The sequence below is a fragment of the Mustela lutreola genome, chromosome 11 (genome assembly GCF_030435805.1).
Source record: "Mustela lutreola isolate mMusLut2 chromosome 11, mMusLut2.pri, whole genome shotgun sequence".
NCBI lineage: Eukaryota > Metazoa > Chordata > Mammalia > Carnivora > Mustelidae > Mustela > Mustela lutreola.
In genome coordinates, this window is record NC_081300.1 from 52,253,546 (window position 1) to 52,268,593 (window position 15,048).

General features: G+C 47.2%; 1 protein-coding gene across 1 annotated transcript in view; it reads left to right on the forward strand.

The window, feature by feature from the left end:
* EMILIN2 (elastin microfibril interfacer 2) overlaps positions 1-15,048 on the forward strand; it is a 55,470-nt gene that overhangs the window by 29,102 nt on the left and 11,320 nt on the right. Inside the window, exons 3-4 of the mRNA XM_059140775.1 lie at positions 1,596-1,771; positions 6,291-8,219. Coding sequence (XP_058996758.1) covers positions 1,596-1,771; positions 6,291-8,219 — 2,105 coding nt within the window. The remainder of the gene's footprint in view (positions 1-1,595; positions 1,772-6,290; positions 8,220-15,048) is intronic.

The window sequence follows — 15,048 nt, forward strand, 5'->3', positions numbered from 1 at the left end:
AAAATGTCTCCCTCTGGAGCTTCTCAAAATCCGTGCACCCAGGCCCCACTGCAGACCAGTTAAATCAGAACCTCTAAGAGCGAGGCAGCAGCATTGGGTTGGCAGTTCGTTATGGCTCCTGGTGATTCTGAAGCCTGGCCAGTGCTGTGAACCACTGCCCTAGAAGGGCCAGTGGAACCAGGACAGTGGCAGGCATTGGGACATTAATGCTTGGGACAGCGCTGTCCCCAGGGTCCAGAGGGTCACCTGGGCTCCTGTTGGTGGGAGAGTTCCTTACACTTGAGATTATAAGTGTCATGGTTTTGACCGTCGGGGGCCAAAAGCCCATTATCTCTAGTAATTTGCAATTTTCTCAGGAATGTGACTTTGAACTCCCTTACCACAAGCTGGATGCCAGAAGTGGAGTCCGCTGGGCTGGCACCAGGTCCCATGGGCCCCCCGACTTTCCCCTGAGCAGCACACAGCAACTCTGGGAAAAGTAATAGAGAACTGAGTCCGTTCTGAGAGAAGGGCAGCGGCTTGTGCTGGTGTTCACAATGAAGGGAGAGTGAAGACGTTCTAGAGAGCCGTGATTCCAAGCTGGAAGTAGAAGTTGGGATAAGTTAAGGAACAGCTTGTATCTGTGCTGCGAGCAGGGGCACCTGGGGTGTTGGATTCCTGCATCCATCCCTCTCCCTCGGAGTGTCCATGGGGCTGCTGGATTGCCAGTCTCTGTTCCAGGCCCAGCCCTGGATCTGGAGGACGTTACAGCTTATCACAAGAATCTCTCTATGGTTTGTGCATGTGTGGAGGAACATATAACCTACCTTTCTTTCTTTCTTTCTTTCTTTCTTTAGAGAGAGGACAGGGAGGGGCAGAGGGCGAGGGAAAGAGTCGTGGAGGTGGAGCCCAACAGGGGTCTTGAACTCAGGACCCTGAGATCATAACCTGAGCCGAAATCAAAAGTTAGACACTTAACTGCCTGAGCCACCCAGGTGCCCTGGGGAATGTACACTTTAAAAGGGATTCTTATTTCCGTCATCAGCTGTATGGATCAGGGCATCTCTTTGAAAAGATCTGAACGCAGATCTCTGAAGGCTCACAGCTTGCTACCTTTGTAAGAAGGAAGGTGCCATGATAAATGCACAGATGCTACAAGAGACAAAGGTGCTGGGGAGGTTTCTTCAAAATATAAAACAAATGAGGCTGCGTTACCCAGAAAAAATCTCCACAAAGCAGCGACAAAAAAAAAAAAAAAAAAAAAAAAAAAAAAAAAAGATAGAAAAGAAAAGAAAAGTAGAACAAAAGTTTTGGATAAAATAAAAGCTCAGTTTGGGAGTTGTGGGGCCAGGCTTTTCTAGGTGGTCTGTCTCTGGCCATCAGTGGGAAGGGACCTGGGTGCAGGCGGGTCTAAGACATGCAAGATGGGGGCCAATCTGATTTTGGCTGAACCCCAGGGGGGTCAGGGCTGGACTGAAGAGACCAGTGGTCGCCTCTGGGTCAGCTCGGAGAAAGCAGACAGGGACTTGGATCCTGTTCATTCTGGTCCGGGTCAGGGAGGTTCAAGAACGCTCTCGACAGCCACAGTGAAGAGATGCCATGCTTTTCTTTGGCAGGTATCGTGTGAACTTCAGACCCAGATATGTCACCAAGTACAAGACAGTGACACAGTTGGAATGGAGATGCTGCCCCGGCTTTAGAGGGGGAGACTGCCAGGAAGGTCCCAGGGACACTGTGAAGACCCCCCGCCCCACGCCTGCCCGGCCTCGAAATAGCATGAAGAAAGCCACAGGTAACTTCTTTGTGCTTTGCTGTGTGTGACCACCTCCAATCTTTTCAGCGTTCCTGCGGACAGTGGGATTTATGATTTTCAATGGCAATCTCTCCAGGGTCCTTAAGAACACACATATATGCCTGCAGTAGACACATGTAGCATGCAAATTTATTTGCAGAAGCAATCAGAGACAGATTTATTTATTTATTTATTTATTTATTTATTTATTTATTTATTTTACAAGTGAATTACTCTGTTAAGGACTTAGCGATCAGTGCAGGGCATAGTTTCAGACTGGTGTGGTGTGTGGCACAGATGAGAAGAGGTTCAGTGGTAGTGATGCTTTGTTTTTGCTTTTCATCTATAAGCTCTCATAAATCTGAATTTGAAGAAAAGACACTGTTTTGTTTTGTTTTTAAATAGTAAAATCCGAGTCGTTCCCATTCTGTTTGGGGTGAGATATTTGCAAAGCTAAGAGGGAGAGGCATCAGTGAAGTTGTTCTTAAATCTGTTTCTGAATTGTCTTTGAAGTAGCACAAACTCAGTGAATAATTAAGAAAGCAGTGATAATTTTCACCTTTTTTTTTTTTTTTGTATAACATTAAGCAAATGACTTTTATGGATTAAAAATTGTCCTTTTATCTTTTCTAAGTTCAGTGAGAATACATGTAACCTAGGTTACCTCATGAATTTGATGGTTGTCTTCAAATGATTATATTTTCCCATGAGGTATTATCAATTTTGAAACTTAGTGTTTCCCAATACTGTCTGTAAAATAGATTTTAAAATAATTTTGTGAAAAAAGTCATGTGTATCAATTAAAGAATGCTTATAAAGTATGGAGAAATACTTAGTTCCACATAATCTCATCACCATGTATTAACTACTGCTAACATTTTGTTATCATGTATTACTCACTTCCCATGTCTGCACATACATTTTGTTAAAGAAAAATTTGCTTATTCATCCCACAAATATTTATGGAGCTTCTATATCTGGTAGGCTGTATACTAGATACTTGGGAAAAGTGAAAAACAAACAGGCAGTCCCTGAATTCACCAAAGGCAAACGTCAGACAAGTAATTACAAGAAGTCATCATAGATAATATGACGGGGACACACGAAGGGCATCTGTTGGATCAGAATAGTTTACTTTTCTTCCATTTTTATTTTATAACATTTAAGCCTGTATATAGTTTCCTGAGTCGAAAAGGAAAAGTTTAAAAGGACCCTTAGGAAAGCAGTGACCCTCATTCTCCCCCCGTTTCCCTTCTCAGCGGTAATTCCTTTCAACTCTTTAGATCATTTTGTGGAATTTACCTCCATATCTGTTGAGCTCTCATCACGGAAGGTGAGGGTTGGACGCCTTTTCCTCTGCTTTCCAGCACATGGCTCCTGTACCCTCATCATTCCATAAGTTTATACCAGGTTTTTAGTTTAATACTTGTTGTCTACATTGTAGTAACTGTATAGATAATGTTCACCGCTGAGTCGTGTCATATACTATGAATTTGTTGTCTTTCTTACACAGCTTTATTGGTTTCTTTAGAGTTATAATTTTCTTATATTTTCCTTTGCTTGATTTTTTTTTTTTTTTTATGTCTTTGTCCCTGTTTCAACCCACACTCTCCTCTGGATGATTATGTAGATGTCCTCTCATTGTGTTTAGACACATCAGTGTTATCTTCTGGAAGCAGTCTCTCCTAGAGCTTTCTTACCTGCCCCACGTGGTTACCCTCTTTTCCTTGTTCACAGCTGCCAACTGGTGCTCTTACTTGTATCTTTCCCATTGATTCCCTCTTTCCTTTACTCTCTGCTTGTTCTCAACTTACTGCCTTGTCTTGGTAAAGCACATCCTCCAGTAGTTTTATGAGATTGTGTGGGAGGTACACTTTCTATTATTGTATAGTCAAAAACATTTTTATTCTATCTTTAGAATTCTAGATTTGAGATAACTTTCCTTTAGGATTTTGAAAGTATCACTCAGTTTTCTAGCTTCCAATGCAGCTATTAAAATGTCCAAAACCATTCTGATGCCTAATTTTTTTTATACATGACATGGTTCTGTTTTTTTTGTTTTGTCATTTTAGTAAGATTTTGTAAGGGAATGAAAAAGAAGTGCTTGTCCTTAATCCACTATCATTATAAAGAACATACTATTTTTTAAAATTATTTATTTGAGAGAGAGAAAGCAAGAGATCGTGCACACTCGAGAATGAGTACAGGCAGAAGGAGGGGGAGAGGGGCTGAAGGAGAGGAAGAAGCAAACTCCCCACTGAGCACGGGGCCTGACGTGGGGCTTGTTTCCAGGACCCTGAGATCGTGACAGGAGCATAAGTCAGAGGCTTAACCGACTGAGCCATCCAGGTACCCCAAGAACATGCTATCTTTAGAACTTATTTTTTGACTTGGGGCACCTGGGTGGCTCAGTGTCTTAAAGCCTCTGCCTTCGGGGCAGGTCGTGATCCCAGGGTCCTGTGATGGAGCCCCACATCGGGCTCTCTGCTCCGTGTGGAGCCTGCTTCCTCCTCTCTCTCAGCCTACTGTGATCTCTGTCAAATAAATAAATAAAATCTTAAAAAAAAAAAAAAGAACTTATTTTTTAACTTAATCTATAATGAACAACCATTCATTAAATAATCTACGGTATCATTTAATGGCTTTTGAGAATGTGATTATTTGAACACCATCCCCTACTATTGGTCACTTAGGTTGTCTGTGGTTTTTCACTATTATAGATAGTATTTGTTGTTTTTTGCTGCTGTTGTTTTTTGTAGCTAGTATTTGAATAAACATTTTTTCCTGTTAGTATTTTAGATTCATCCCTGATTATTAACTAGAATAAACTTCTAGAAGTATAATTGCAGGGGCAAAGGGATTCTGAGATTTTGATACATAAGCAAATCATCCTTTCAAGAACTTGTGGCAGTTTCCACAGTCCCTGGGAGTGGGTAGAAGAAGCATCTCCTTACATGTGGATTTCCCCCCAATCTCCTGCCTTTTGCTTTCATTTCCTTTGTTCAGAATGGCATTTCATCCGTATGTGATCAACAGCTTGGTTTTTTGCTCCTAGTGGCTTGAAGTAGAATACTTTTTTTCAATGTGGAAAACAAGGTATTCTTTATAGTTCTCTGCTTGGGAGTTTGGCCGACTGAATTCTAGTCTTGGTTTTACCACTCAGTTGATTTTAATGAATAATAGCTGTGGTTATGATTGCGTCCAAAAGTTTAGGGGAGGAAAAAACAATGAACAGTAGACGCAAATATCTACAGCGTTCTACATTTACTTGTAGTGGTCGTTCAGTGTGCCTTAATGCATTTTATTTCTTTGCATAGATTGTGTTTGACTTTTTCCACCTGTCAAGATGGTCTCCATCCGTGCAGGCGTGTTGTTGTTTGCTCCTTCCTTCCTTCGAGATTTATTTATTTCAGAGAGAGAGAGAGAGAGCAGTGGGAAGGGCAGAGGGAAAGGGAGAAGCAGACCTCCCACTGAGCAGGGAGCCCAACGTTGTTCCTGATCCCAGGACCCTGAGATTATGACCTGAGCTGAAATCAAGAGCCGGAGGCTTGACCAACTGAGCCATTCAGGTGCCCCTGTTAGCTCTTTCTAGTGTTCCTCGTATCCTGCTATCCATGTTCAGGGGCATGGTTTGCTTCTAATCTCCTATTACCTCAGGTTTCAGTAATTTGTTTGTTTGTTTGTTTAGTTTATTGATCGCTTTATTTTCATTTTTATGACTCATCTCATCATCTTTATAACTTTTTTTCTTCCTTCCATTCAGAATATTTCCTTGGAGGTAGATTTCTCAGATGATCAAAAATTCAATGTTTATATTCTTCGATTTAGTGAATCTTAGTATATATGACCCCGTGGCTTTATCGTTAGGAGATGCCAAGAGGATCACTGCTCTATCTCTTTTGCTTTTAGTTTCCCCAACTGCATAAGGGTGCTGAACAATGTCTGTGAGACTCCTTTAGCCTAGCGAAGTTAATAAAAGTCAAAGAACATTTAGGAGTTGCCTGAAGGATAACTTACTGCTTATATGATATCATACCACCCAACAGCTAATGGGTGGATCATGCCAAAGTGGCTTCTTGTGGTTTTACAGTATGTAGTCAACCAGTGGGGTGTGGCTGCTGTTCACTAATGTGGGAATGATGTGTTCGTATACTGAGTAGATTAAGAACACTTCCCTTTAGGGTGGAAGAGACCACTGACTGTCTATTATGTGCCACGTACATGTTCTCTTAACAACCCTAGGAAGGAAGATAGTATCTCTGGTTGGTAGGTGAGGGCGTTATGCTTCACAGAAGTTAATTAACTTGCTCAAGGGCAGACAGTGAAGCGAGAATGCGAGGGGAGGTCTCTTTGACTCAAAGCCTATAGTCTTTTTCTTTCTCCCACAATTGCCTGTGGTGAGAGGGGATGTCTATGTGAAGGTTTAATAATATTCCTCAAATATGCTGTTTATTGCCTGTGCAGAAAATGGGAAACGGTAGAATGTGTTAAGTCATTTCTGACTCTTTCTTTGTAACAGATAATGAACCGAGCCAAGTCTCAGAGCCCAAGAAGACTTTGTCACCAACCCGTGCAGCAGAACCAAGCCAAACGGTAGATCCAAAACAGGGACCACAAGAACTTCAGGAAAAGAAAATCCAGGTGCTTGAAGAGAAGGTTCTCCGACTCACAAGGACAGTTCTTGATCTCCAGTCTTCCATTGCTGGAGTGAACGAAAACCTCAAACATGCCATTCAGGACGATGCCAGCAAAATGCTGGCATCATGGCTCAGTAACCTGCACCCCCAGCAAGTGCCCGACAGTGCTGTTGGCGGAGACACGGAGACCGTCCAGCTTCCCGATGTCCTCAACAATAAGGAATCTGGCATGAAGGACATCAAGTCTGAGTTGGCTGAGGTCAAGGATGCTCTGAAGACCAAGAGTGACAAGCTGGAAGAACTGGATGGGAAGGTAAAGGGGTATGAAGGACAGCTCAGACAGCTCCAGGAGGCTGCCCAGGGCCCTACGGTGACCATGACGACCAATGAGCTCTACCAAGCCTATGTCGATAGTAAGATTGATGCCCTGAGAGAGGAGCTCATGGAGGGAATGGACAGAAAGCTGGCTGATCTGAAGAACTCCTGTGAGTACAAGCTGATTGGCCTCCAACAGCAGTGTGATGACTATGGCAGCAGCTACCTAGGAGTGATTGAACTTATAGGAGAGAAGGAAACAAACCTGAGAAAAGAAATAAATGATCTTCGAGCCCGGGTACAAGATCCTTCAGCTCAGTCAGACTGCTGTGGTGGTAAAAAGAATGGCGACTTTGGGCAACAGATCAAGATGTTAGACCAGAAAATCGAAAGAGTTGCTGAGGCCACCAGAATGCTGAATGCACGACTGGACAATGAGTTTGACCGCCTTGCAGTTCCAGAGCCAGACGTGGACTTTGATGCCAGGTGGAATGAACTAGATGCAAGGATCAATGTGACAGAGAAGAATGCGGAAGAACACTGCTTTTACATTGAGGAAACCCTTCGGGGGGCCATTAATGGCGAGGTGCACGACCTGAAGCAACTTCTTGATCACAAAATACAGTCTTTGGAAGAGCGCCTGGGGAGTGTTCTCTCGGAGGTGGCCAACAGCACTGAGGCAGAACTCACCCCCTCAGCCTCCGCCTTACCTGCGGTGTCAGGGGCTGGGAACAAGCAGGTCCTGATAGAGTTAAATCACCTGAAGAACAAAGTTCAAGTTGTGGAGGATATTTGCCTGCAGAACTTTCCGAGAGAGCCTCATGGGATAGAAGATACTTTGCCAAATGGAGAAGACCACCTAATGGGTGATAGTGTGAACCTTTTGAAATCCCTGAATGACACGATGCATAGGAAGTTTCAAGAAACCGAACGTAGCATCCAGAAACTTCAGCAGGATTTTCGTTTTCTTTATTCTCAACTAAACCACACAGAGGACGATGTGAATCAGCTCCAGAATGAGCTGAACAGCTGTAGAGAAGGTAAAAACACGGCAGTGGGTGGGTTTTCTAAGGGGGGTGAGCAAGGAAGGACGGTGGAGCCCCTGCCATCTCCCCGGGACCCCCTGGCCCACTGCTGCAGCCAGCTGGAGGAGAGGTGGCAGCAACTGCAGAATCGGGTCCTCTCTGAGCTGGACGCTTGTAAGGAGAACACACACGGGGTCCACAGGGACGTCTCCGTGGTGGAGAACAGGGTGTCTCACCTGGAGAAAACCTGCAGCAAGCTGGACTCCATCTCGGGAAGTCTTCAGAGGATCAAGGAGGGGCTTAACAAGCATGTCGGCAGCCTCTGGAGTTGTGTCAGGCAGATGAATGGGACACTGCGGTCACATTCCAGAGACATATCTGGCCTGAAGAATTCTGTCCAGCAGTTCTACAGCCACGTTTTCCAGATTTCTACTGACCTGCAAGACCTGATCCGATTTCAGCCGTCGGCAAGTAAGTTGACCTCTACAGTTCCATTTCTTGTATTTGCTTGCCACGTGTGTCATGCTAGACTTTGGATGGCTCATGGAACTGACTGCGTCTGTCCTCCCCTAAGTGTGGTTCGTAGGTTGGTGCCAGCTTGTGAATCACTGGTGCTGAGTGGCCGTGAGATAAATACCCACATCGAGAGTATTTGCAAACTTTTATTGAAAACAGTTTGTCATCACTGTAGCATTTACCGTCTGTGCATTTTCCAGAAGTATCAGGACAACAAATTGAAAATGAAAAAGGAATACTCCTTCACCACAGGGGGGATGGCAGATGTCTATCTGTGTATTTCTGTCATGTTGCTGAGCGAAGGGTTGGGGTCCCGTTTTTGGCGTGACAGCCTGGAGCGGTGGATATCGTCCCATTTTTAGTCAGGGAGCCTCCTGTATGCTTACAGGTTCACTTGTCCTCAGCCTCGCCTTTTGTTTGCGGGTGTCATTATAATCTTTGTCCGCATCATCTTCAGGCTACCTCCTCTTCCCTGAAATCTGAGGCCTAGGAGATGGCAATAAAATACTTTCCTCTTCCTTTCCAGAGACAGGGACCAGACGCTGGACAAATAACATTTTAGGGGCAGTGACTGTTGAAGGCCGTGTGGTGCCTAGAACCACTGTGCCTAGAGCAATGCTTGCTACGTGTTAGATGCTCAGTTAATGTTTGTTGAATGAATGAATGAGTGGTTCCTTAATAACATGAAGTAATATATGCAACAGAGTTCACTTCTTTGCTACTTGAGGGTTCAGCCCATCTTCCCTGAAGGACAGGGCTTCTCTTATACCTCCATTCTTTCATTTAAGTTGTCTCGGTCATGAGACAGCCCTCTCTAATTGGAGGCAGGGACTAAAAGTGAGTTCACATTTATTGAGCACGTTCTGTGTACCAGCACTGAGCTGGTTCACTCAGGGGGCATGTCTTAGAGCCCCCCCCCACCCCCAACCGCCACTTGGGGAAGGTGCACTGCTTTCCCCAAAGGAAGTGTACATAGCCAGGAAGTGGCAGAGCCGGGGTGGGAACCCTGGAGGGGCTGCATCCAAGAATTGTCTTCCAGTCCGGAGCACATCTCCTTTGCATATTCCAGAGTTGAACACAGATTTACAGGGTCCAAAAGGACTTGGTGAGGGCCAACTGGAGGCCTACAAGGACCGCACTTCCTGGCCCTCTCCCTGTTTTCTCCTCTCTTCCTGTTTGGCTCGGCTCCAGGTGACAAAGGCCGTCACATGTTGAACTGAGAATTTATGGTCTGGAGCGGGCCTCTAGGATTTTTGGGTCCAAACCGAGACCTAAAACCCAAGGAGGGGAGGGCTAGAGCATGAGAGGGAGGGGAGCCATGGCGAGTCCTGACTAGGTCCCCAGGAAGCTGAAGGGGCTGAGGTAGTCAGGTAGGAAAGTGCCTTGTTGTTCCCGGAGATAAGGGGCTTATAGATAAGGGGGCACCCAGGCCTGCCAGGATGAGGAAGCGGGCCTTCACCCCAGTGCGAGGCCCACGACACTACACTATTTATAACCCTCCCCCCCTCCCAGGCCCACACAGCTCCTGTATCTCTGGAATGTTGAGTAAAGGTCACAACACTGTGTGTGTTCATAGAATGATTGTCCTTGGGGTGACAGCGCTGTCTGGACTATGCTTTATAATAACAGATTGAACCAGATATTTCCAGTTGATTTGCAACTCCCAGGCGGTGTGGGAAGCTGTGTTAACTCTTTCACACTTGTCTATCATGTCAGAGGTGAACGTCTTAAAAGAGAATGTAGCTTCTCAAAGATTATCCTTCTGGAATGAATTCATCACTGTGAATGTAGAAAGTGTGGACTTTCGAGAATTCCATTGATTGAAAAGAACCAAAAATAAACAAGCAGGGCTTTCTTTCTCCTTGTATAGCATCCGGGTCTGGGAGTTCTGGAGCCTGAGTAGCAGAGGTCCGGGGGGGCAAATCAGGAATGAAGGTCACAGTGAAAGTCACACATCGGCCAGTTGAAAGTCAAGTGAGCCGTTATTGAGCACCTGCCGTGTGCAGGGCTCTGTGAGAGACATGGAGAGAATGAGTAGCATGATCCTGACCCTCAAGGCATTTTCAGTCAGAGTGGGAAAGCCACACAGGTCTGCAGAGAGAATGAATGTGATAGTGCGTAAGGCCCAGCCAATGCTGTAGGGTTTATCCTTTCAGTTCCTAAGATCTCACCGAGCCTCTATTATGTGGTAGTTAATGAGCTATGTGTGTGGATTATGTGGATGACAATGCATGCGACAATGACAGTCTGGTGGCCAACAAGCTGACAAAGGGTCACGGGAATGGAGCTGGGGGGCAGGGCGTGGTGCATAGGCACACTGGGTGCGTGGAGGGGTCCCTGCGGCCACTGTAGAAGTCAGGAGAGAGCCCCCGAGTCACGGCTTCAAGGTTGAGTGGGTTGAGAGTTTAGAGACTGAAGGGGGAAGAGTGAGGTGGAGTGATAAGAGAAGCTTCTGGAAGGAGGTGTTACTGGAACGAATAATGAGGGGGTGGTTCGGGCCCAGAAAAGCAGGAGGGAAATACCTGGAAAACAAAATATGTTTTCCATTTTTCTGTGCATCAGGAACTCGGTGGGGCTTGGTTTAGCTTGGCTTGGTGGTTCTGCTCCATTTGACATTAGCCTGAGTCAGTCTCTTGGCCATCAGCATGGCGGCTGGGCCTGGCTGGGCTGGAAGGTCAGGGTCCTCCATGCAGCCGTTCTCTCTCTGTCTCTGTCTCTGTCTCTGTCTCTCTCTCTGGCTAACTTGGGCTGCTTCACAGCATGGCTGTCTCAAGGTAGTCAGACTTACTACATGGTGACTGGTCCGTAAAGGAAAGTGGAAGCTGCTGGGCCCCTTCCAGGCATGGCCGCCTCTCTGCCACATTCTGTTGGTCAAAGCAAGTTAGCTCTTTTTATTTTATTTACTTGTTTGACAGACAGAGATCGCAAGCAGGCAGAGGGGCAGGCAGAGAGAGGGAGGGGGAAGCAGGCTCCCCACTGAGCAGAGAGCCCGATGCGGGGCTCGATCCCAGGACCCCAGGATCGTGACCTGAGCCGAAGGCAGAGGCTTTAACCCACAGAGCCACCCTAGCGCCCCGCAAGTTAGCTCTTGTAGGGTGACGTGGTTCGTGTGCATTGGGAGGGAAGGAATATTAACGACAGTCATCCTATCTCCCTCAGGGAGTAAAGGCCCAGGAATGAGGATGCAGGATGCAGGTTTGGACCAGGAACCAGATGGCTGGACTGACCAGGGAGGCGAAGTTTGGCCTTTCTACCCGGCGCACTGCCCTGTTCTTGGATGCCGTTCTTTTCTTCAGAAGCATCCCTAAGAGGGCCTGAATTTTCCAGAAGGCACCCAGGGCGGGAGCAGAAGGGGCTTCTGCTGATGCTCATATAGCTCCAAATCTATTTCGTCTCCCTCCCATTAATGCAGATGTTCTTCCTTGGGGTTTAAAAGGAACTCTTGAAATTATTTGCAAATGTTGATTATTTTTTTGGACCAAAAATCTGGACACAGAGAAGTGCCTAGCTTCCAAAAGGTAAAGAACCAGTATCTCACCTTGAGCTCAGTAAAATGTGATGCCCCTCTCCTGGCCCCCTCCATCACACCCACCATTCATTCCTGTACTCATTCATTCAGCTCATACAATCTGAGCCGCATTCTGGGGCTGCAGTGCCAGCCTTGTGAATGTTTTACTCTGGTAGAAAGACAGTCGATGCGCAGCCAAGCAGTGCTCAGTCCACAAGGAAAGACACAACAGAGTAAGTTCATGAAGAAGAGGAGACAGCAATATATTTTAGGTGCTTGGCCAGCGGAGGGTTGCTCAGTGGAGATGACATCTTTGTAGAACCCTGCAGAGATCTGTGGGAAGTGTTCCAGGCTGACAGAACAGCATGTTCAAAGGCCCTGAGGCAATAATGAGTTGGCCCTGTTTGAAAAACTCAGAATGCTAGTTTTATCAAGTATATGAACAAGGCAAGTAGGTCCTAAGCATTAAGGTCAGAGAGGGGGTAGGAACCATATCATGGAGGATTTTATAGGCTACGGTAAAAGATTTAAGTATGATGAGGAACTATCAGAGGATTTTGACCCACGCAGCATCTATTTCCTGGGTTTGCAATCCCAGCTACCTCTAAGCTTTCTCTAGGACTTTGGGGAAGTCATTTATTTACCTAATTACCTAATTACCTAAAAGATGCACTTCCTGCATCTTTTAGTTGGAAATAATAATGACACCTCAAAATGGTGTAGAGAGGATTAATACTCATAAGGAGTGGAGTATTAAATGGTGCCTGGCCCCTGGTAATCACTGGCATAGGTAATCAGTGGGCATTACCTATTACTTTAACCCTCTGTACCGTGTAATAGATGTTTACTCTGCTCACAACTGAACTTTTCTCCCTTTCACTTCCTACAAACCCCCAGGCACTTAGTCTCAGGAAGCCAGAGCAGCCTGTCCACAGAGCAGACACGGGATGAGAGCTCTGCATGTCAGGCTCCTGGCTGCTCTGTGGAATGTTCCAGATACCCAGTGGGGGTTTTCTCTCTTTCCTCCCCCTTTTGTTTTCTTTTCTAAGTCGGGGGTCAGGTGGGAAGTACAAAAAGTCCAGAAATGTCCCCTCCCAAGCTATTCAGGATTCACATTCAAATACTTCTGTTGATGAGAGGCTCAGCACTTGGGACAAAGTTAGGTTGGTAAGTCCTCTGTCCTTCTGTCTGATGTGGCCATAGAGGTTTGGCCCTCTCCCTGCCAATGCTCACTTCCATCACTGGAGATGCGTGGGGCCCTGCCCTTCTGGCTGGCACCCTCTGCCTTTCCCTGGGTCAGCATCTTGCGGGGTAGGAGTAGCTCTGTGGCAGGCAGCTCCAGGGTCTGCCCCCAGCCTGGGTGAAAGGCATCTTTTCCTGCCTGGGCCCCGAGGACTGCCCTGGCCTGTAACTTGAGCATTGTCAGCAAGGCCGCGGCTGGCCGTGTCCTCTGACAGCCGGTGTATCCCAGCCTCCTGGTGTGCCCTAGATGCTGAGTCCTGGCTAGATGCCAGTGTTTGTGCTGTGCCTTTTATTAGGAGAGAGAGGGGCTTCCTAGGGTTGAAAAACCTGGGGCCCCCGTTGGGAGTGGACGGCAGGCGGAGGAATACTTCTGTGCATCAGGGAAGCTCTCTTACCCTGTGTCACTGTTCCAAGAAGGGATGTACCCGCCTAGATACTAGGATGTTGTTTCAACAGACCCCGGTGACAGCCGCATTACTTCCTTTTTCACATCCCCCCCATCTGTTTCTTCTGCTTATGTCAGAGGGCTGTTTCTCTTAGGACTTGCATTAGACGAAGCACAATGTTTCGTTTAGGAGTGTTAGAGATTTAGGAATCCCGTCTTTATCAAGTTGCTTAATGCAAGCTGTGCCATGAGAACGAAAAAGCATGAATTTTCCAAATATTTAACCATAAAACTTGGCGAGGGGAAGAGTGGTCTGATGCCACAGTGCTGGCGTGGGCTCTCACGTTGAAATTGGCTGAATCTGGGGCTGGTTTAGGTCCAAGATAGCATGATGGGCCAAGTCAGGGTTTTTGAAAGATATAAAGGCGAAAGCAAACTGCGTACACTCAGACCATCCTGACTCTAGCAAGATGCACCCTTTGACCCTGTGGGCATCTGTATTGGTCATGTCCTTTGGTGGGCGTAAGTAACAGCTGCTTTTCTGCATCTTAACCTTGAATTTAGAACAGTGGTGTTCTCAGGGCTGAGCTCTCTCATAACTGCATGCAAAAGTCCTCAGGGAGCTTTAGCAAAAGAAGAACTCTGTTGGGGTGGGGGGGCAGTCAGGAGATTCCTGCTCAACATGAGACATGACCCAGGAATTTGTTATCAAATTTGTAATTAAAACAAAATAAAACAAAAAAACCCTAGTTCTGGTCTCAGAAACAGAAGGAAGGCCACTTCAAAGGCAGCAGGATTATCACCACCCAGGGGGAGCTATGCCCAAAAGAAGGGGAGAAACAGGGAAGAAGGGAGAGGAGAGAGAATGAAAGGGCGACTTTGACACTGGGGGGCAACCAGAGGGAACTAGGTGTGAGCCAGTCCGCTTGCGGACTCTTCCGCGCTTTCCATCTCCCTCACTGCGGCTTTGTAGTCAGTCTTCAGCCAGGGAGCGTAGATTCTGTGCATTTCTATAGGGATTTGAGGATCCGCCTGTGAAATTCTATTCCCTCCCCACCAGAATATTCCCACGTGGTGTTGATGCCCGGCTAGGTGCGACTCCCCCAACCCTGGGATTCTGTGCTTGCAAATTCCTTCCGTTTCAAACGTCTCACTGCCTGTGTGGGCGTCTCCGTGTTCTCTAGGTTGTGCTGGTGGGAAATATGGCCCCGATTCCAGGGTTTCCCGCGTGGTTGCGTCGGGACTCGCTCTGTCGCCCTCTCTAGGAGGCCACACTGCGCTCCTCCGTGGCTCCCAGGGCTTCCTGTCGTTCCAGCCAGAGCTGCCAGCCGTGTCCAGGTCACTGCGTGCGCAGTGTAGAACCGTGGCCCGGAGACCAGGTCAGGGGCTGTAAGGGGTTCTCCCCGCCCCAGCAGGCCTGCAGTGCTCCGGGGGCGTGCCCGGGGTGGTGGTGGGGCTCATGCGTCCGCCGCGCCGCTGCGGGGAGCCGGAGCATCCCCTTCCTCGTGGCGCACGCTGGTGGTCAGCTGCGAAGACTTCGCGAGCGTCCGGGGAGCGTCTGGAGGCCCGATGGCCACCTGTCAGCCTTCCCGCACGTCGGCCGCCCCCTCCGCCGGACGCCCCGCACAGTGTGTGACAGCCGGGGAAGC